General features: G+C 36.5%; 1 protein-coding gene across 2 annotated transcripts in view; it reads right to left on the bottom strand.

Moving 5' to 3' along the window:
• Window positions 1-23,949, bottom strand: part of BTRC (beta-transducin repeat containing E3 ubiquitin protein ligase) — a 173,254-nt gene that overhangs the window by 45,690 nt on the left and 103,615 nt on the right. Inside the window, exon 4 of one of the 2 annotated variants that reach the window (XM_081104786.1) lies at window positions 10,855-10,944. The exons of the other annotated variant lie outside the window; for it this stretch is intronic. Coding sequence (XP_080960912.1) covers window positions 10,855-10,944 — 90 coding nt within the window. The remainder of the gene's footprint in view (window positions 1-10,854; window positions 10,945-23,949) is intronic. 2 annotated transcript variants of the gene reach the window in all.

Below are 23,949 nucleotides of genomic sequence, written 5' to 3'. Positions count from 1 at the left end.
ATCCTTTAAGGCTGGGGTGGGGAACCTATTCTGCCAAGGGCCATTTGGACATTTATAACATCATTTGAGGGCTCTACAAAATTATCAACTTAAAAATTAGCCTGCTATGTTTGATCAAACATTTAATTAACGCACCCCTAATGCCTTGGTAAGGCCAGACCAAATTATTTCTCAGGCCTTAATATGGCCCACATGCTGGATGTTCCTCACCCCTGCTTTAAGGCCTCTGTTATAAGGTAGGTGATTATTACTGAGTAAGTCTTTAAAGTAGAATCACTGAATAGGTAATCCAAAATAGAGATAATTAAGTTTTCTGAATATAGTACTTGGCTCAGTTCAGTCAGAACAAGATATTTTATAAGCAGTAGAAGGAGGGAGGGCAAAAGGCTGGAGAGATAGAAATAACATTTGTTAGACATAAATAATGCTATAAAGATCAAATGGAGAAAAGCTATAGGTGCTTCTTAGTGTGAGACCTGGTATAACAGAAGCAGAGATACACAGGACCTCCAAATACTATTTGAAAGGCAACTGGGTATAGTAGAGCAAAGGACTCTGAAGTCAGACAGATTTGATTTCAAAACACGACTCTACAACTTAGAGATAGGAAAACTTGGAAAAAGGTTTAACTTCTCTAAGCTTCAGGTTCCTTATCTGTAAAATAAGGGTAATATCCATCTTATCAGGTTTATGTAAGGACTGAAATATACCACATAGCTAGCACTATAGTGCCTAAACACAGAGGCAATAAATATTAACGTATTCTCTCTATACCTCAAACTTTGAGTAGTACAAAACTGGAAAAAAAAAAAAAAAGATAAAAGCCCCTGAAGATACACACACAAAAATGGACATTTTTCAATTCCTTATATAGGAATATATTTCCAAACTAAAAATTGGGGTGGGGGGTGGGAGGGAAGGGCACTTAGAAAGGATTATAATGGCCTCTGAAATTCAATTGGTTCCATACATAAGAACTTTAAATAAGGGTGTAAGGGTGCATTCCAAAAGATCAGACTAATAAAAATTTCTCTAAAGTGAACCCTATTCATGAGGTTTGGGATTAGTAGAATTTAAGATGACTTGGTAACTCTAGCTCTGTCAGGAAATCAAAAAAGAAGTTTCTTGGTCATTCAGCCAGTTAGACATTTCTGTAATTACTAGTATAAACCAAAAAGATGCCCTAAAAAAAAAGTGATGTCTTTTTTTAAAAATATTTTTTTATTGAGTTCAGAGAGGAAGGGAGAGGGAGAGATAGAAACATCAATGATGAGAGAGAACCACTGATCGGCTGACTCCTGCACGCCCACTACTGGGATTGAGCGCCCGCAACCCAGGCTTATGCCCTTGACCAGAATCAAACCTGCGACCCTTCAGTCCGCAGGCCGATGCCCTATCCACTGAGCCAAGCCGGCTAGGACAAAAGTGATGTCTTTTAACACTGATCTTAAGAAGTATATCTTACCAAAAAAGAACTCTACAACAAGAACAAATATCGGGAAGATCACTAAATCAAATGGAATTCAGAATCATAGGAAAAAGGGGAAAATACAATTTTATTTTTTTGTAGAAACTTGGTATACAGTAGAATAGGCATTTGAATACATAGCTCATTTAAATTCAATAGTCATTTGAATTCATGCCTTATAAGCTGAGTCATGACACAAGAATAAAATTTAACATATATGGATCCTGAGCTCATGGGTACTAAAAAGTTCAAAAGAAGAGCTCGGGTTTCACAAGCTTTGTAAGTGATCTATTTATACCATATAACTAAGAACATACTTATTCATGGAGAGCTTATAAGCCCAGGCTGCTGAGACTGTCAAACTAGGAGAGAGGAGAATGAAAAGCCACAAAAATCCATAAAACTATAGGAATAAAAATCTCCCTTCCAGATATCATGCAAAATTCTAACAAGTGGCCTTTAAAACATTAATGTGCACAATAACACCATTTTCTTAAAGAGTGGGTGTGGAAATTCCTAGACTATTTAGTATTAAATCACTGATCCTAAAATACTGATACATATCAGTCTAAATAAATATTTGCAGTAAAAGTTCACTATCAGTAAAAAAAAAAAAATGTTTCTGACAGAATTCTAAAAGCTATACTAAAGATTGTGTGTGTGTGTGAGAGAGAGATGGGTCCTAGGGGGAAGTAAAGTGCTTCTGTTCTGAGTTTTGCATAGAGGTATAATATCAGGGACTTACATTCTGTAAATACAGTATTTTAGGGCTGCAAGGCTAGAATCACCATTGCTATATATATTATAAAAAAGTTTTATTAATTGTAATGAGAAAAGATCATCTTACACTTAACCTGAGTACTGATAACTGATTTTTATTTATTAACTAGAGGCCCAATGCACAAAATTCATGAAAGAGTGGGTCTTCCTTCCCCCCACTGCCGGCACTGGCTTCCCTCCAGCCCTGGCTTCATCTGGAAGGACATCTGCAATGACGTCTGGTCTAATTAGCATATTACCTTTTTATTATTATTATAGATATTTTAAATAAATGCTTAAGTCAATTAACAGTTAAAGCAAGAAAACAAATTTACTTGTATATCTGTGGAAGATACCTGGATTCATTTACATAGCCTATTAGTTGCTTTTACAGGAAGCCACTAAGCTTAAAATACCTCAAATCCTGATGGCCTCATATACTTTCCCAAAGTTACAGCTTGCTAAAGAAGGCCCAGAAAACTGATATGGTAGAGAAAATTTGGCTCATTAATGTCTTCAATAGCCTTCTGCCATATTTTCCAATATTACAGTGATGATTAACAAGGTTACAATTTTGGTATAATTGAGTGTTAAATGGATGAATCAGTCTTTAGTTGTAGTTACTGCACAGATTTCCGCCCCCTCTTCTTATAAACACCGTTCATTGATATTCAATTCTCAATTACATAAATTAAAATAACACAGCCCCTAATATTGAGGTCAACAGCATAGGGGGGACCCCCCCCCCCGAAAATTTCTAAATAAACAGTATTAGGAAAGGAACACAATTTAAATATGCTGTAGCTTACTTGCCTGGATTTTGCTCTTCTTTTAAGCAACTCAAAACATGACAGGAGTTGCTCCAAACCAGAAAACCCTCATGCTACTTGCAACTAAATTAGAGGGGTGGGTAGTGGTAGGCTGACAAGGCAGACCTTTTAAAATTTTTAATTTTTTTTTTTTTTTGGTTACCCAATTTTTAAAAAAATTCAAAAGTTAAAACCCAGAGTGGAATGCCAAAAAGTGTGCTAGTAATCAAAATCCTAACTGACCCATGATAGAATTATAGTCTAAAGATCATCAACCATATTTGTGACACTACTTTGGGAAGTGGGCAGTATTTTTTAGCCTGTGAACCAAATCTAGAGTGGAAACACAATGCCCGTAGACTGCAAGAAAAGTGTGATGTTAAAACCAACAGATTTTCCCTCTTTTTCAGGAATTGTGCCTGGCATTGTGCAGCTGTGGTGCTGCCTTCATCACTCCCTCCGTTTCCAGTCTTGCTAATTAAAAGGTTGATCACAGAACAATGCTCTTCTCATTAATTTCAGTGTTCTGATTGGGCAGAATCCTTGCTTACCCCACCTGATCTTTTCATACAGCTGAAGTTAATGTGACAGGAGCCCGAAGATGGATTATCTGCTGCCATATTGCCCATCGCCTCCAATCAGGAGCTATCTGTGTAAACTGATTGTTCTAATTTGCTCTCATTATTTTTACAATATCAGGAGAAAATAACGCACACAGCTCACTGTCAAAGCCATGAAAATCAGCCATTAGTTAAACCCAGACACTGAGTGGCTTTATTAGAGGTACTGTAGTTTATTGATGCAGCTCTCGTCAAACAAGGCAGCATTTGCTTCAGACGGAAATGTTTATACGGAAAGTAAATATTCATTGTAATAATACCCACAGCAATATGATATTTTGAAGAATCCTGTTCTTATTTCAAAAGCTTGGCTCTGACATAAATTAACAACAATGAAGAGTTGGGTTGGCGTAAGAAAGTAGATAACATTCAATGCACTCAGTTGCATGAAAACATGTTTATTAACTAAAATCTATGAGTACTCTCCACATCCTAGAACTCATAAAGAAATTCTATTCTGTGACAACAAATGCCAATCAATCAATCAATCAATCAAGCAATAATGGAAGTTCTATTTTCTCGACACAACAACAAATATTTTTATTTCCTCCACCCCAAATTTACAACTTAGGAATCAAAATTATTTCTGTAATAATCATACAGGTATAGTTTTAAACAAAAAACTGTATTCTCATACAATGTAGTGTTCAACAAGAAAAAGTACTAATCCTAGTACCATATACAGTCGCAATATATTTCAGAAGTAGAAAATAAGCAGTGTGTAAAGTCAGCTAAGCGAACAAGCTGGGTTTTAAAACTCTTCAGTAAGACACAGTTTCTTAAAGCAGAAGACCGAATTCTCCAGAAAGGTTTGATAGTCAATGAGATAATTATCCTTAAAAAAATGTGTCTTGGGCACAAAGAAACTATATTTTCCTGTTATAAAGAAAATGCTAAACTCTAGAAGAAAATAGATTTAAACTTCATATTTCAAGGCTTGCTTGGCTATGAACATTTTGTAAAAATGTTACCTAACTGCTGCCTGAAGAGCATTTTGGAAGGCTGGAGGAGGGTAAAATAAAAGAAACAGATGCCTTTTAAATATAGGAATTTAATCCACACGCTCCCCCCCCCCCCCCTTAGTATTAGAAGGAAACATGGCTTCCTCCAGTTTTCTTTCTACACTAAGATTCGTAGGTAATGTGAAGGCAAGAGTATGCCCTTCTTGCTGCTCCCCTTTTAATGGCCACTTTTCTTTTTTCTAAGAAACATGTGCCATGCTTTCTCCTTAAAATTCCTGCACTAAAAGACTGCACCATACTGCACTCTGCAAAACGTGCTGATGGCGCCAATTACAAGCCCCCAGCCGAACGCTCCAGCCCCCACCATTCGGGCAGATTTATGCGGACTCTTGCCGACGTTATTACAAGTCAGAGTTTATTGGGAAATTGTTACATTATGCGGAGTGTCTAACAAATTGCTTATGCTGCTATAATTGGATTACAACAGCCGCTTGCTCCCACCGGTAAGATTAGGCAAGTAGGACTCCTGCCGATCTCTGAGCGTTAGCAGTAATTTTATTTGCCTTGCCTCTCTCTTTCCTAACAACATGCCTCTCTCCCTGCCAGCTGTCTGCTGAAAAGGCACAGGCTTGTTCCTTGGCCCTAACAATGCAATTACAGCCCTGCAGATCGCACTGTTTGTGCATTAAGTACAGAGCCAAAACGAGGCGAATTGATCGTTTGACTTTTGGAGAAGCCATGTGATCTCTCCATGCGGGTGATCTGACATGCATCAGCAGGCAATATTGCAGTCAATTCTTGATGAAGAACTTTCTTCCTTCACCCCTCTCTCTCCCAACCTTTCCTTTTTCACTGAGGAAGACTCTGACTGGGCTAATCTCATGCTAATCTAGATCAATCCACAAAGACAAACTCAATCTTATTAGCTCCCTGGCTAGAAAGAAATGTGAATAGGTTCTAGCATCTTGAAGCATCTCAGTCAGATATATCAGTGGTTCCCAACAGTTGAACCACCGCTGCTATCTTAAAAAAAGGTTCATAAAGAGTTCAAGGAGGAAAAAAAGTTTACAGAAACACTACAATTAAAAAAATTACCACACACACAAAGTTTTAGATTTTGGCAAATAAAACTGCCTTGGAAAGGCTTTGTTATAAGCTCTGTCTTATAGTCAAGGGGCCATCAGGAAATCAGCACTGAAGCGCGTGTCCTGCCTTCCTCCGAAGATCTGCTCTGCTGAACGATGCTGGCAGCCGATGTGCAGAACCAATGAAGCTGACTTCAGGCTTAAAAACAGCCAGACTGATCTCCACTCAGCGCAAAGTTTTAAACATTTTGTCAACCACTTTCAGTTTCTTGTTTCTTTCTCTTGTATTTTTAACAATAAATGCAGGTAGCAAGGAGACTATGCAAGCAGTTACTCTGACTCTTAGGCATAATCCACAAAGACTCTCACTGGGGTCTGGACTTTTTAAAAAAATGACGAACTCTCTTGAAATGGTAGAAAGTTACTTCGAATTCTACCAGTTTTAATATAGACCAGGATTCCTGTTTAAACTTTCCTCTCCAATGGCATATTCCTAAAGGGTCACAAAGCTGATTACATAACAAAAGTGTGGTCAGGCTGCTGATCCCTTTTGGCGTCCTTTGTATAAGTACCATACACATCCAGAAGTTTATGTATACCTGTATCCTTAATCTGACAAACACACAAACTCTTGTTTGTAACAATGGCCCTTGATTCTGTTATTACTTCAAAAGTGAACTTGGAAAGTCACTCCTACCAGTATTTCTCAGAACCTCTCTGTAGCCATCCACACCATTAACACTCATTAAATTCATAAGAACATTTGAAGATGAAAGGGAAAATATTACTTCTAAACTTTATTCCTGCCTTAAGAATAAGCCAAATGTGTAACACGTTACACTTCAGAGTTTTTCCAACCACATTGGCCTCAGTGATATGGTTACATTTAAATGTATTCTCTAAAAGCTAATTGTTAGACTCAACAGAGGAACCTGTGCAAAGAATGGACCATCTAATGTGCTACTTGTAGAACAGTATATTAAAGAAGCCTGTTAACATGTAGTTTAAAACTCAAAAGAAACTCTGAACAGCTGAAATGCCTTATAAATAGCACAGACCCAGAGGAAGTGCAAACGTCTGCATTGTGAATTGTAGATCTTAATTACCGACAATGGCTGGTACAGCAAGTAGCAAGGAAAAAAAGTGAAACAGTTGCACTGTTCATGGTTGGTAATAATTCTTCAGGAAAATATTTACTATCAATCAGTTATGAGAAAAGGGACTCTGTGCTCGTAAAACAGCACGTTGCTTCTCATACCAGGACCATTTTGCTTCAGCATAATCTGAATTTAAACAGCTTGTTTCCTGCGGATATAATTTTGGAAATAAATAAAACAAGTCTTCTATCAAAATCTGGAGTAAGTGGAAAGGAACGTCACATTTTTCTGTCTCAGTCAGTTACAAACAGATTATTAGTCTCAAGTAAAAAACAATAACAACAACAACAACAACTATAATACAGAACACATCTACAAAGGACTACTGAAGTGGTTTATTTTCCAAACATAGAGGCAATACTTCTTCCTACCTGGACAAAAATCTAGGTAGATATGTTCAAACAACTCAATTTTAACTGTGTATGTGTGTATAAGGGTAAATTAGGGAAATACCTGAAATCAAACTTTTCAGTAATATTTAAATAAAGTTCAATTAAAAGATAACAAAGGATTAGGGGGTCTTCATTTTTCCAGTTAGTTTTCTTTATCAATTAAAAAGCATCATGAAGGTTGACAATCAGGTACAATGTAATTATTGATTTTAAACACTAAGTTGGCAGTCAATAATGACTGTCCATTTAAAGGTACAATAAATACAAAGCTCATCATGTTCCAATCACAAATCTCAAAAAATTCAGGGTTATAATTATTAAGAAGGAAGGCTTTGGAAGAAAATAAGACATTTCAAGTGCCTCCAAATATTACCTGGATTAAGTTATACTGATAAAATGACCCCTCCTCCATTTTTATTTTTAAACTAGAGGCCCGGTGCACAAAATTCATGCAAGAGTAGGCCTTCCTTTTCCCGGCTGCAGGCACCAGTTCCCCTTTGGCAGCCGGGACCCGTGCTTCCCTGCAGCCGCTAGCAGGCACCCAGGACTTGGGCTTCCCTCACAGCCCTGGCTTTGTCTGGAAGGTTGTCTGGAAGGACGTCCAGTCTAATTAGCTTATTACCCTTTTATTATTATAGATCTTTTTTAGGCATCATTCTTCAAGTTAGAGATTCAGAAGATTATTATTAACCTAGGGTGACTGTAGTTTGTCTTACAACTTTGTGGGGGTATTTTGTATTCTAAACAGGGCCAATGGGTCTCTTTCCATAAACCTATAGTAAAACACTTATTGTAAGATATTTCCAGCAATGAAGAGTCACATACAATGCACTATAAGGGGTCTGAACATAACAACATTGCTATTTTTAAGGGAATAACTGGTAGTAAAGTTTTCTCTAAACTCATATAAACAGTATTCAATAGTAAGGTTTTAGACTTTAATTATCATCTCCACCTAAATCAGTGATGACGAACCTTTAGAGTTTGGTGTGTCAGCATTTTGAAAAACCCTAACTTAACTCTGGTGCCATGTCACATATAGAAATTTTTTGATATTTGCAACCATAGTAAAACAAAGACTTATATTTTTGATATTTATTTTATATATTTAAATGCCATTTAACAAAGAAAAATCAACCAAAAATTGAGTTCGCGTGTCACCTCTGACACACGTGTCATAGGTTCGCCATCAATGACCTAAATCAAAGTCACTCCTACCAGAATTGACTGCTTTGAACTAGAGCCCAAAATGGTTGCTATCACTATATTATAGTTGCTCTCACATGGAGATGGCTGGACATTCAAGGCCACTTTGGAGTTCAATCTGAATCAACAGACACTTGTACCAACTTAAAAACCATGAAGCCATATCAAGTGTAGCAGATGAAACTATTCAGTTAAGGGCTAAAGGTGAAGAACAGAAAATAGGGACAAGCTTGCAGACCTACTAAAATAGTACCAAATCATTATTTTTCAAAGGTGAAGCAATAAATGAGGCCAACAGAAATAGTACAGAATCATGATATACTATAATATGTAAATGAAAAAGGAAAAATTCTTCCCCTATTCCCATGTTGTTGGTACTTCACTGAAGGCTGTTGCAAAAAGAATAGAATTCAGCTACATGTTTTTATTTGCCATTGATCAATAGTTTATTTAGCTCAATTCTGAAGAAATGAACCAGAAGACAGACAGCCCATGGGCCAATAAAAGGAACGATAAGCCTTAGCTGGTGTGGCTCAGTGGATAGAGCGTTGGCCTGCGGACTGAAAGGTCCTGGGTTCGATTCCAGTCAAGGGCACATGCCTAGGTTGTGGGCTCGATCCCCATTGTGGAGTGTGCAGGGGGCAGCCAATCAATGATTCTCTCTCATCATTGATGTTTCTATCTCTCCCTTCCTCTCTCTGAAATCAATACAAATACATTAAAAAAAAGAAAAAAGGAACCAGAAAGTTAGGTGGGTTCCAATAGAAAATGATAGAAATCATTATTCAATTAGGGTATTTAAGGAATCAATGAAAGGATATAGATGTCAGAATAACGTTAAAATAAGCAAGAATGGGATGAGAGGGTCACCATCTGGGAGCAAAGGAAACAGACTGATGAGCAGCAATGAGCAAACTTAATTCCTCACCCAAGAGCATAGAAGAAATTATGCCATTGTGCCAGATGCCAGAAGATTTCTAACCATGCACCACTTAAGTAGAGCGTGGGAGAGAAAAAAACACATACACCACATCATACAGACACACAACAAAGTAACTACATAGCTTTAGAGATCCTGGTTTACAAAGTATGGAGAAAACAAAAAGGACAGATGCTCACTTGGCCAGCTCTCAATGGAACTCATTAAAATTGTCACCCCGTCCTTGGATCGGTGCTCATGTTAAGATTTTACCTTGGTTAGCCAGAAGTCACCCACTTGTGATAAAACTGAGAGCAGTGTGGCCAAAAAGGAGAGAGATTATTTTTAAAGGCCCAAATAATTGGTCCCCCATCTCAATGTACAAATGCTAGGTATAAAATAGGGTCAATTAGCACTTGCTAGCTGTTACTAAATGACTGAAACATGAAATATATAATTTATAATATTCATATTTTACAGTAAGTCATTAAGGCATTCTAATTTAAGAGACACTTAAATGACTATCTTTTTAAACTATAATTTTAAATAAATTCTGACATTTCTTATATGGATCATTTCCATTGATTATATTTTCTATTATATATTTTCAGTTGACAAAATACTGCATGTTTTAAGAAATAAAATAAAAAATATTGCTGTCCTTTGATTTTTGTAGCAAAGGATGATACCAGCCCTAGCTCTAATAACAACAGTAAGTAATTAAGAGCCTAATTGTATAATACAATAGATTAAACTTAAAGTAGTTAAAATTGGGAATGTGGTAACAGTGACAACTTATTGAAGGCAGTAAGCTTGCAGATATGCAAAGTAAAAGTCTAGAAACAAAGCCCATACTGAAATTTTATTTATTCTTGGAATAATCAAAATGGGTGATATCTAAATTTAGGTCAAAGCTCCTGAGTAATTAAAGATACTTAGAAAATTTGAGTCATAGTTATATGATTATTAGATTGTAAAATCTCTAATATGTAAGATTATTTTTTTTTGTATCTTGCCCACTCAGATCAAGATCACCAAAAGGAATATTTCTACCATTAAGCCACTTAATAAATAACAGTAGTGATATAATAATTGGATTTTCTATAGCATATTTCACAATCCTTACAATGGTGTACATTATTCTTAATTACACTTAGAAGCCATGAACAAACATAAAAATAATTTGTATATTTTCTTACATAAAACCTTACTTTTTTGTTACAATCCATAGCTAGTGTTAAGCAACAAACATGATTTAGACTAAAGTGTGACCAGAATACATAATCAACAAATTCTGTTGCAATTAAAGAGCTGGAGATTCCAACTTGTAATCTAATTTGGATAAAATGATGCCTGCTATATTCTTTTTAAAATATAAAATCCTGTAATAAGTTTTAATAGCAATAATGAGTGAAGATATCTATAGATAATGCATCGTTATGATGTAGTAAAACATATATTGAGTAATATTACTTACTTTGGCCACACAATTTTCAGTCTTCATAGCAGTGCTTGCTAGACATACTGTTTCTTGGTTTAAGCAGAGTCTGGCACAGCTGTTATAAGTCTGTAAAGAGAGGTGTAGGTTTTTTTGGAAACAGGTTTAAATATTAAAATATTATCATATAGTTTTTAAATTCTGCTCTATTTCTCAATATCAATACACAAATAGATTCTATATGTAAATTCCAGATTTATGAGTACTGAGGGACAAGGAAGACAGGGGAAAACCCAGGAAAGCCATTGAAGTCCCCATAAACAAGTATGTGAGCAGCAGTGGTTCACTATATGTATGGATGGTAGGGGTGTTAGTTATTGAAAAATGGGCAAAGAACTTGAATAGGTATTTCTCCAAAGCAGATATACAAATGGCCAACAAGCACATGAAAAGATAGTCAACATCACTAATAATTAGGGCAATGCAAAGCAAAACTACAAAATACCACTTTACACCCATTAGGATAAGTATTAGTAAAACAACAACAACCAAAACAAAAACTCACAGAAAACAAGTGTTGGCAAGGATGTGGAGAAATTGGAACCATTATGCACTCACTGTTAATGGAAATGTAAAATGGTACAGCCACTGTGGAAAACAGTATGGTGGTAGTTAAATAATTAAAAATAGAATTACCATATGATCCAATAATATTATTTTGGGTATATACCCCAAAGAATTAAAACAATCCTGAAGATACTAGTTAGTATACTGTATTTGTATGTAGTGCTCATAACAGGATTATCCACAATAGCTAAAATGTGGAAGCAGCCCAATTGTACATTGATAGGTTACACCTTAACCATTAAGAAATAAGCAAAATGTTGCCCTAACCGGTTTGGCTCAGTGGATAGAGCATTGGCCTGCGGACTGAAAGGTCCCAGGTTCGATTCCAGTCAAGGGCATGTACCTTGGTTGCGGGCACATCCCCAGTAGGGAGTGTGCAGGAGGCAGCTGGTTGATGTTTCTCTCTCATCAATGTTTCTAACTCTCTATCCCTCTCCCTTCTTCTCTGTAAAAAATCAATAAAATATATATTTAAAAAAAAGAAATAAGCAAAATGTGACATATATACACAATGAAATACTATTAAGCCTTAAAAAGGAAGGGAAGTTATGACACATCCTATATAATAAAAGGGTAATATGCAAATAGACTGAACAGCAGAACCGAACAACCAATCAAAGCCTTAATAGGCTAATGATATGCTAAGGCTGCTCAACCGCTCACTATGATGTGCACTGACCACCAGGGTGCAGACAGTCAACCGGTCAACCAGTCGCTATGATGTGCACTGACCACCAGGGGGCAGATGCTCTACCAGTAGGTCAGCTTGCTGCTGGGGTCTGGCCGATTGGGATTGAGCAAGATGGGCAGGACATGCCCAGGAGCCCTCCCTCAGTCCCTCCCCGGCCCCGATCATGCTCCGATGGGGTCCCTCAGCCTGGCCTGCGCCCTCTTGCAATCCGGGACCCCTCGGGGGATGTTGGAGAGTGGGTTTCAGCCTGATCCCACAGGCTACTCCCCTTGGGAGGATGCCAGACGCAGGGCTCATGGCTGGTGAGTGCTGCTGTGGCAGCGCAAGCTTCTCCCGATCAGGACTGATTGGGCACAAGCCTGCAGCAGGCACAGTGGGGCTGGGATGAGCAGGAGCGGCAGGTAGAAGCTGCAGGTGGCATTGGACTGTGGGTTTTGGCCAGATCCCTGCAGGCCACCCAGAGGGACTCCACCTGTGCATAAATTCATGCACCGTGCCTCTAGTCTACACTAATAAAAGAGAAACGTGCAAATTGACCTTCCCTCCGCTATGGCCACCAGCCAATCAGAGTGATATGCAAATTAACCCAACAAAGATAGCGGTTATTTTGCATACACAGGCACGGAGCGAAGACTGAAGACAGAATAGAATGAAGCCAAGAGCTGCAGAAGGGAGCAAAGTGGCGGAGGAGGGAGCGGAGCCAAGGCAGCGGAGATGGGAAGGAGTGAGGCAGCAGAGACAGGAGGGAGTGAGGCAGCGCTCCCTTCTCTGCTTCACTCCAGCCTCAGGAAGCCCTATTCTTGCAGGAATCGTCCTGCAACGAGCCTCTAGTACTATATAACATGAATGAACCTTAAGGACATTATGCTAAGTGAAATAAGTCCATTACAAAAATATAAATACTATATAGTTCCACTTAGAGATTTATAGTCAAAACCATAAGAGACAGAAGTAGAATAGTGGTTGCCAAGACCTGGGAGAAGAGGGAAATGGGGAGTTATTGTTTAACACGTACAGAGTTTCAGTTTTACAAGGTGAAAAGAGTTACGGTGATGGATGGTGGTGATGGTTACACATAATGTGAATGTATTTAATGCCACTGAACTGTACATTTTAAAATGACTAACATGGTAAATGTTATATTACATGTGTTTTACCACAATTAAAAAGAAAACTGGTTGTATTTTATGGTAAGCAAACATTATTAACAACTGGCCAATATATTAATACAAATATTTCCCCCTTTTTTTTGTTTTGTTACTGACGGTATAAATCATGGTCCTCAAACTTTAGCATGCATCAGAATAATCTGGTGATGATTGTTAAAATACAGATTACTTGGCCCCATCCCCAGAGCTTCGGAAAAATTGCATTATTAACCCCTAGAGTGCCAGGGAGCGTGATCGCGCTCCTCCTTTCTTTCGCCAAAAGTGTCGGGAGCACTATCACAGCTTTGAAATGGTGTCCAGTTCTAAGTCTGCTTGTATTAGTGATGATGATATTGCTAACTATGTCAATGTAGTAAAGGTTTCTTTAAGTTTTTGAATATGAAACTTATTGATTTCTTATGTGAATGTCTTACATAACTACAGAACATTTATCAAACCTAAGGAATTAACGAGGTACAATATAAAAAACTTAAGTTTTCCCACTTTTCCTACTAATGCCCCTTTTCTGTTTAGGGTCCAACCTAAGGTCCCACATTGCATTCAGTTGTCATATCTCCTTAACCTCCTCTAATCGGTTACAATTTCTCATCTTTCCTGACTCTGTCACATCTGAAGAGTACTGATTAATTAATCTATGGAACATCCCTCAGTTAAGGTCTCATGTTTTCTCATGATCAGATTGAGGTTATACATTACTAGGAAGGATAGCACAGAGGTGATGTGCCTATCTCAATGTATCAAGTCAGGAGATATGTTGAATATTTCTAGTGATGTCAGCCTTGATCACTTGCCCAAGATTGTGTCTGCCAAGATTCCCAATTGTAAGCTTATTTTTTTCTTGTTTCAGAAATTACTAAATATTGGGGGAAATACTTTGAGACTATACAAATATTATTTTCTGCTTCAGCTTTGCTCACTAATTTTAGCATCCACTGCTAGATCTTACACCTATGGTTATTTTTACTGTGGTGTTCTATTGGTAATTTTTAAATTTCTCCCTTTCCTTCTACATTTATTAAGTGGAATTTTCTGTAAGGAAGACCTATGACTTCTTTGCCAATTTACTTAAATATTTATTTATATCAGCAATGGTTGCATAGATATTTTAAATAATTCATTTTTGGTCAATTATCATTCTTTGGAAAGAGAATAGGTAGACAAAAATAAAATATAAAAAAACAGAAAAAATGTTATAAAATTGGTTTCCAGTTAAACAAGTTAAATTTTTAAAAAGGTATCCACTTAACTGTTGTATTCTTAAATTACTTAATTTGAAATTATTTCAAAACATATTTTAAAAGAATCAACTGGATCATTTGACATTAATGTATAGGACCTCTGGTACATTTATATTTTGGGATCAGGGTTCAGTACTTCTTTTGCAATTATTAATACCACAAACATTTACTATTCCTATACAGACAACATATAATATTTTAAAACTAAACTGTTTTAAAAAGACATTTATGCAATAATTGGTATATACTGAATAAAATAAAACTTTAAGCCAAAAAATTCTGGCTCTAACAATGGTAGAAATGTTTGTTTAAATTAACCCTCTTTATACAATAATTATAAACCATAGAAAAATATTTTAAAATAACTCCATTTAAGGCAGGAGGAGGTTGACCTAAAATAGGCAGAAACTGGGGGGAGGAGTGGACTGACCTTGAAAGAGGATAATTACTCTGGTGAGATCCATGTTTATGTGCTTTTCCCTAAGGGTACTACTACTCATGAGTCCACTTGGTGCAGAATGACTAAAATTCAACTAGAAAGCCACAGTCTATTGGCTTGAGATGTCAGAAGGTAGAGTTCAGGGCTACCACAGTGGCTGGAAAATGAGAAGAGAAATCATAGAAAATAGAAAGAGCCAAGGGGAGGGAAGAAGCATCAAAACATGCATACAAGTTCCCCTCAAATCCATGGCTAACCCCAAGCTACAGACATGAGTGGGAGACTCCAAGCATTCCAATGGAAAGTAACAGCTGGAAGACTAAAAGATCTGAGCAGAGATTCTAGCTGCTGCCCCTGAGAGGAGACAGAGTTTATAATTTGATTTCTACTCAGTTAGAGGGGATTAACGAGCACCTCAGACTTTCCACTGAAAACTCAGAAAACCCCCGCACTGAGACTAAAGAATAAATCTTAGGCCAAAACCGGTTTGGCTCAGTGGATAGAGCGTCGGCCTGCGGACTGAAAGGTCCCAGGTTCGATTCCGGTCAAGGGCATGTACCTGGGTTGCGGGCATATCCCCAGTGGGAGATGTGCAGGAGGCAGCTGATCGATGTTTCTCTCTCATCGATGTTTCTAACTATCTCTCTCCCTTCCTCTCTGTAAAAAATCAATAAAATATATTTAAAAAAAAAGAAAAGAATAAATCTTAGGGCTAAGGGCAAATCAAAACACATTGCCCCTAATGGACACAAAATCAGACTCTATAAAGTCGCAATTATCAGCCAGAAAGTTAATCAGAGGGAGATAAAAGAATCCATAGTCTCTGCTATGTACCATTTATAATGCCCATTATATAATAAAAAAAACTTCTATATATGAGAAGAAGCAGATAAATGGGACCCACAGTCAAGAGAAAAAGGAACAAACAGAATATGACCATGAGAGGACCCAGTTGTAGAAATTAGTACATAAAGGCTCTACAGAAGCTATAATAAATACGTTCAACAACTTAAATGAGAAATATGATTACAAAGAAAATTTGAGATGAAAATTTTCACCAGAAAAATTAAAACCTGAAACGAACCAAACAGAAATTCTATAATTGAAAAGTACATTATCTAAAATTAAAAATTTACTGGATGAGTTTAAAAGCAGACTGGAGATGAAGAAGAAAAGGTCAATGAAATTAAAGACTGATCAACTGAAATGACCTAAAGTGAAGAACAGAGAGAGAAAAAGAAAAAAACAATAAACAGAATCTCAGTCATCTGTTGGGCAATTTTCAATGATCTAACAACATATGTTCACTTGGAGACCCAGAAGAAAGGCGAGAATGGGGCACAAAAATATTATAAAATAGTGACCAAATATTTCTCTAATTTGGTGAACACCATTGACTTACTGATCTAAGGTCAGCAAACCTCAAAGAGATTAAAAACAAAGAAAAGAAAACTTAGATCCAACACAGTAAAAACTGCTGACAACCACAAAGACAAAATCTTGAAGCAGCCAAAGGAAAAAGGGGATTCTGCATACATGAAAGCATATACATAGTGGCAGACTTTTCACCATAAACAAGGAGGGCTAGAAGATAAGGAGCAACATTTTTAAAGTGCTGAAAGGAAAGAAATCTCAAACCAGGTTTCTTACTATTAGAAAAAATAATTATAAATATGAAAAGGAAGAAATCTAGAATAAACTGTGGGGTTGGATTAGAATTAGAGGCATTAATGTGAACTCATGGTTTTAAAAAACATAAATATGTGTGTAAAATAAAGTTAATGTTTCAATCTTGGCTTCTCACTACCAATCTGGACTAAAAAGAACCATAGCGCTCCCCCAAGAAATGGCTGAATGCAGGATTGAACAGGGAAAATACAAGATGAATCTGGAAATACTCAAGGAATGATAGAAATACATCAGAGGGGTATTCATTAGCCCAATATGGAATAATCTGAGTATTAAAATAAAAGATATTAACAGATTGCAAAGTGTTACACATTTCTTAAAATATACAAATTATCCAAACTGACATAAGAAACAGAAAATTTTAATAGCACTAAATATATTCTAAAAATTGAAATTGTTATTAAAAGTCAATCCACACAAATTTTGAAATATTTGAATTTTTCCACGACAAGAAAACACACAAAACTACTGGCCTAAATGGTTTCACTGGCTAATTCTATTAAATATTAAGAAAGAAATAACACCAAGATCATACACGAACATTTTTAGAAAATGGAGGAGGAAGGGAAGACTTCCCAACTCAACTCTGACACCAAAATCTGCCCCCTTGCCCCCCAAAAGAAAGCTCTATTTCTCATGAACACAGACACAAAAATTCTTATTGAAGTCAATTAATGTAATTCACCTTAACAGAATAAAAGGGGGGAAAGCACTTGACAAAATTAAACATTTATTCATAATTTTAATAAAACCATAGCAAGGTAGAAAAGGAAACTTTTACTCAAAAGGAAACTCAATCCCATTAAAGAAATGTAAAAAAAATGCAACTAACATCACAGTCACTCTAAGAGTGGGAACAAGGCAAAGATGTTCTTTCACCACACCTATTCAACATTCAAATCAAGTAAGAAAAAGAAATAAAATACCTATAAGTTGGAAAAGAAATGAAATTGTCTTTATTTACATAACAGGAGACAAGGTCGACAGTCAAAAGTCAATTTCTATCTATAATAAGCAACAAGCAGAATGAAAAAAATTTACAATGGCATTGAAAAACTTTTGCTAAATTGATTCTAAAATTTAAATATAAATGCAAAGTATCTAGAATAGCCAAAATAATAAAAATATGGAGGACTCACACTACCCAATTTTAAGACATATTGAAGCAAAAATAGTCAAGACAGTATTATACACAGTCTACATAACCATTGCAGGCCTCACTCTACATAGCATCTGTCAGCAACAAGGTAACTTTTTCCCTCAAATATATGTGATCTGCCATTGGATGAATCCACAGATGTGGAACCTGTGAATATGGAGGGCTGACTCTATTTGCTATAAGAGCAGGCACCTCTAAAAACCTCAGAGGATCCTGCCCTGGCCGGTGTGGCTCAGCTGGTTGGAAAGTCATCTCATGCACTAGCAGCGGTTCTCAACCTGTGAGTCGAGACCCCTGAAAATACATCCTGCATATCAGATATTTACATTATGATTCATAACAGTAGCAAAATTACAGTTATGAAGTAGCAACGAAAATAATTTTATGGTTGGGGGTCACAACATGAGGAACTGTATTAAAGGGTTGCGGCATTAGGAAGGTTGAGAACCACTGCGAGACGGTTGCGGGTCCAGTCAAGATTCAATCTCTACTTGGATGTTTCTTTCTCACATTCTTATTCATTCTCTCTCTCTCTCTCTCTCTCTCTCTCTCTCTCTCTCTCTCTCTCCCTCTCTCTCTTTCTCTCTCTCTCCCTTCCGCCCTCCCTCCCCCCCTCCCCCGTGCCTCTTCTTCCCTCCCTTCCTCCCCCAAACCCTCAAATCAATGAGCACATCTTTGGGTGAGGATTTAATAAAACAAAACTAGAAGAACCTGAATTCATCCTCTGTATCATGCAGGGACTTGAAGTAGGAGTAGGTCAGAGCCTCTGTGGCTGTCACCCTTTGCTCTGTATCCAACAGCAGCCTCTTTTCTAGGAGGTTCAGAAATAAGATGTCTATAGACAACTGTACAGGCTTTTCAACAATGGTGCCAAAACAACTGGATAAAAAAGCATGGGGATGTTTTCATCTTTGTTATTACAAGCAAAATGAAGTTAACTGCAAAAATAAAAAAATAGAAAGCATGGGGAAAATAATAAATCCCAAATTTACCTCACAACGTACATCAAAATTAATTTGAGATGGACCATAGACCTAAAGGTAAAAGCTAAAACTTATAAAGCTTCTAGAAGAATATATTCAGTCATAGAGCAAGAATTGATAGATGGAGTTCATTAAAAAATTAGAAACTTATCAAAAAACACATGAATAAATAGGCAAGAACAGACTGTGAGAAAATATTCAGAACACATATAGCACTCAATACAGTTTAGTTCTGCAACTCAATAAGACAGACAAACCAATTTGTTCAAATGGCAAACAACTTAAGATACATCACAAAAGAAAATATCTGAATAGCCAATAAGCACATAAAAATTATTCAACACATGCTCACCGAAAAGGCTTTCTATAAGAACATTCATAGCAACTTCATTTATAAAAATGGAAATTGTCCATCAAAAGAATAAAAAATAAACTGTAGCATACCTATATAATGGAATATACTATATAATAGAATAAATTACTGCTATCCACAGCAGCATAGATGAATCACATATATATTTAGTAAACCAGACCCCAAAAAGTATGTTATTATTACATGAAATTCTAGAAAAGGCAAAACTAATCTATGGCAGTGAACTGGTCATATTTGATTCATTTGGTTTGGGGAAGTTGTCTGGGTAGGAGACCAAGGAAACTTTCCTGGGTAATGAAAGTGTTCTATAGCTTGATTGGAGTAGTGGTTACATGGTGGATAGACTTATCAACAATTAATTGACTTATGCAATTAATATTTACACAATTCACTGTATGAAAATTTTATTTCAATAAAAATATAAAAATATTCAGTTAACATATTAGGGGGATAATACCAGAGGTTTATCCAGTTAATTAATAAAAATATATATAAAAAAAATAAAAATATGCTATGTTTCAGGGGCCGGAGTAACAGCAGGTAGAAAACTGATTTGTTTTCCTACAAAATTCCTTTCCCACTTAGAAATGAGTATACCACACTCAGGGGAACATTAGATAGATTCAGGAAACCTAGGTTTGTAGAAGTTTCCAGAATAAGGCTATATATGGGTTTTTATTTTCTAGACATTCCATCTGTAAAATGGGTATATGACCTGTATAGCTCCCAAGTTACATAGATTAGTAAAGTAAAACTTGTCACAGTCCTTAGATCACTTTGGGATAAAAAGGCTAAAAAATTCACTATTTTACATTCACTATTTTACTATTATAAGACTCCCTCCAGGCTATATAATTAAACTAGTGAGTGTAATAGCCACAAGCAAGACAGGTTCTGTCCCCATGCAACATTTGAAAAGGTAGCTTCACTGCTGAACCAGAGGCAGAGAGTTCTGCGTTGGAGTACTTTAATATGTTTTTATATTGCATATAAGGCACATAAACGTAAACCAGTAAGATGCCTTGCTGAAAACTACCTTTGTGAAAGCAGGCTGTAATTCTGAACAAGTTTTCAATTTTCAGACTGCTGCTAGGGTAAAACATTTTAAAGAGTTTAATTTTTTACAATGGATTCAATGACATAGGATTATCTAACAAAGTAATGGCTAATCAATAGAAGGTTTAGTTGTCAGGTGAAACATATAACACACTAAAAGGGATTGATTGCCAGACTTCTCCTTATTTACTAGAAGGTATATATTTAAAATGACACAAACTTGTTACTAGGCTGCATTCTTTTAACCTTGCAAAAAGCTGCTTAAGAAATCTGTTCAGCAGCCCTATAGCAAAACAAGATATAGTATAATGAAAATGGCTAGTGATTGGGGGGTGGGGAAGAGGGAGACAGGGACTATCAGATATATGGTAACATCAAATCAAGTCCCAGGCAAGAATATGGGTCAGAAAAGGCAAACTACAAAGCGACATCTAAGAAAGCTGGAATTAGGCTTTAAAAATGTCACACAGATCTACTGAATCTCATCCAATAGATGCAAAGCTATATCTGATCTCATTCCATGTTGCTCTTAAGGCAGATTTTTAAGGGCTTATACAACTGGGCACAATAGGCTACCCTCCCAACCCATTTTCTTTTTAATGGTACATCCAGATTTAGCACTGAACACAAAATGAATTGGACCCATATGAACTTCAATCAGCATATAAGCTGTTTCCTTTATAATTTATTCACAATATCTCAAGTCTCTATATGAAAATACAATTTTTATGGTCATTGCAACCCAGGAGTTCAATAATATTTTTTCTACAAAGTCAGTGATTACATAATTTATCAAAGCATGATTACACTGAAATAAAACAAAACACCAACCCCCTATATAGTTTTCCTTCCTCAAAGTAATTTTAAGAAAGCTGATTATTAAATTGCTGCTTTTTAAAGAAGGGTTTTTGGAGCTAGACACAAATTGCCAAACCATTTTTTTTTAAAGTTATTAGACTCTGAAGGATTCAGCCGAAGTGGGAAGTTAAATAAACAAATCACTTCATCAGACTTGGAAAGATCACTTTTGTCTTACTTAAGAGACCTACATTAATTACCTTTAAGGTCTTTTACATGAACTGTTTAAAATAAATACAATTGATTTATTTATTTCAAATGAGGTGCTTCTTCCAAAGTATTAAATAATGTCTACAAATGCAAAAGCATTTTTATAAATAGGTAATTAAAACAGATGACTAAAATTAAGTCAAGCTGCAAAACATTACCCAGGATGCACTGTGATTTTTTTTTAATAAACATCTCAGGCAATTTTTTCCCATCCAAAGCCCAAAGCACCTCAGGAAAAACAACAACAAAAAAAATGGAGGTAGGAAGTTTCACAGGGGGAAAAAACACATATATAATGAAATAATGCCAAACCCCAAACTAAAGTATTTACAAGATAGTCCCTTAAGCATAGTTTGTCACATTACAATTACACCTTGCCTATTGCCAAGTCAAATGCTTACTATTGCCACTAGGGGGAGAAATGTCTTAACACAAAGCAACTGGCAGATAGAGAATGGGTTTTCTTGAGCAATTATCAGAACAAAGCTCCCTTGGCTGTGTGTACCTTCTAATTACTCAACACAATTAAAATGACTAACCTAAAACAAATAGAAAAAAACCCCTGCCTGCCTGATATCAGGGACTTCATTAAACCTTTCCCTCATCAATCAAATCAGAAAGAAGGGAATGAAATCATATACAAGCATTACAGAGCTATTAAAGGAAGTAAATCGGTGAGTTTGTTTTTAAAGAAAGAAAAGAAGTGGCTCTCTTGAAAAAAGAAATGTCATGGTATTTACCCATCTGGATGCTGCTTGAAAACAAATTGTCCTCTAAAGAGCAGAAATACAGTATGTTTTCTCTCAGTTCACTGGCGTATGAATTACTTTTTGTTGTTGTTGTTGTTTTGTTAATACACACTATAATGTCATTTTCTGTGTCAGTGATGTACTTTATCCTCCTATTCATCCAACTGTATAAAGGAGCTATGCCAATCACTTCCATGCTTATGCTGGATGTTTTCACTTTAAGTTCTTCACTGCTTTTTTTGTGGGATCTCCTCCAAGGTAATGTTTAGAACATAGGAAATTGGGGAGGAGGGCTGTGGTAGGCAAGGAAAACAGCTACTTACTCCTTTTAAAGACTTATGTAGTTCCTTTGATAAGGCCCAGTCATTAACAGAAGATGACAACAGAGTCATTTTTCTTTTAGCTGACAATTGTGACATTTTTCCAACAGTGTGCAAGGTGTTGAAAACCTGGCAGCTGTTACCTCCTGGGATGAAGATACTTTTTTATCCTCCCTTGACAGTTTAACTCAGTGGGTCAGCACCTTTAAAGACTGCAAAGTATCCTTGAAGAGGATGGAAGCTTGAATTACTGCTCCCTCCCTAATCAATGTAAACCCTCACTGCAGGTGAAGTCTCCATCTATAGAGGTGCATGGGGGAGGAAAATGTAATGCCCTGAGCCAGATGGTTTTTATCTTGTTTTGAAAGAATAAAGGAACAAGCTAACAAGGGAGACAGCTACTTTGTTAGCTTCTTGGCCTCTCTCATGGCTTTGCATCCCCAGGGTTCCAGCTACACAAGAGAAAGAATACAGGAAAACGTAAACACTTAAAGAAATATAACTAGAGGGCTGGCATCATGCTGCTTTCAAAGCATTGAGAGAGCTCTACTCAATGCCTTATTTATCACTGCCCACGTTCTCGGGATGGTAAGTGGACACATACACAAAGGGAATGGGGGGTGGGGAAGGATTAGACAGAGGTCACAATTTACTCAATTACAAGAAAGGCAGGGCTGACAGACCCTATTAGCACCAATGTGAAGCAAAGAAGGAGTTGCATGTTGTAAGGCTACATTTTAAAAAAGTAATGAGCACTTTCATGTATCCTCCCAGGCCTTTGCCCTTGTTTGCAGATATGAATAAAAGCTATAAAAACAGTTGCAATGGTTTCCTTGGCTTCACATTTTAGGAATAAAAGTAGAAAAAAAATTGTAGCTATTTTGTACATCCTTTAAGTAAAAGTTCACACTTTACTTAGTGCCAAGAGATAAGATTATTCTGAAACTTAGAAAATTAAAGGATACACTGCTTCTCCACACCTCACACACCTCTCTCCCCAATTCTGCTGCCTTCTGATGTTGGAAATGAAATGGAAAAGCAAGTACATAGGGTGACTGAGTAGTGCAGGAAGCAGTGTCTCCTGACTTTCTCCTTCAATATTTTCTTTTTCTGCTAATGTCTTTTGTCAGGTTTTGGAATTATGATTATGGTGGTCTCACAATCAAGCCAAGAAGTGTTCTATTCTTCTCTATATTTTGAAAGAATTTGTAGAAGATTGGTATTATTTATTCCTTAAATGTTTGACAGAATTCACCAGTGAAACCATATGGGCCTTTTGATAGTTAATTAGATTTCTTTCACAGACATGGGGCTATTCCAATTTTGTTTCACCTTGCGTTGGTTTCAGCAAATTGTATTTTTTAAGGAATTTGCCCATTTCATCTAAGTTGCCAAATTTTTGGTTTAAAGTTGTTTATTCCATTATTCTTTTAATGTCTGCAAGATCTGTAACAACCCTTTTTTCAGCTCCTACAATAATTAAATAACTCCAGATTAACACATAGTGGTCATATCGTATCAACAATGGTAAAATCGTACTTTAGAATAATACATGTAAACTATAAAATTAGTT

This window comes from Myotis nattereri (genome assembly GCF_964212035.1).
Source record: "Myotis nattereri genome assembly, chromosome: 13".
Taxonomy (NCBI): domain Eukaryota; kingdom Metazoa; phylum Chordata; class Mammalia; order Chiroptera; family Vespertilionidae; genus Myotis; species Myotis nattereri.
The sequence above is the reverse complement of the archived record's forward strand: the minus strand, read 5'-3'. Positions and strand labels throughout refer to the sequence as shown.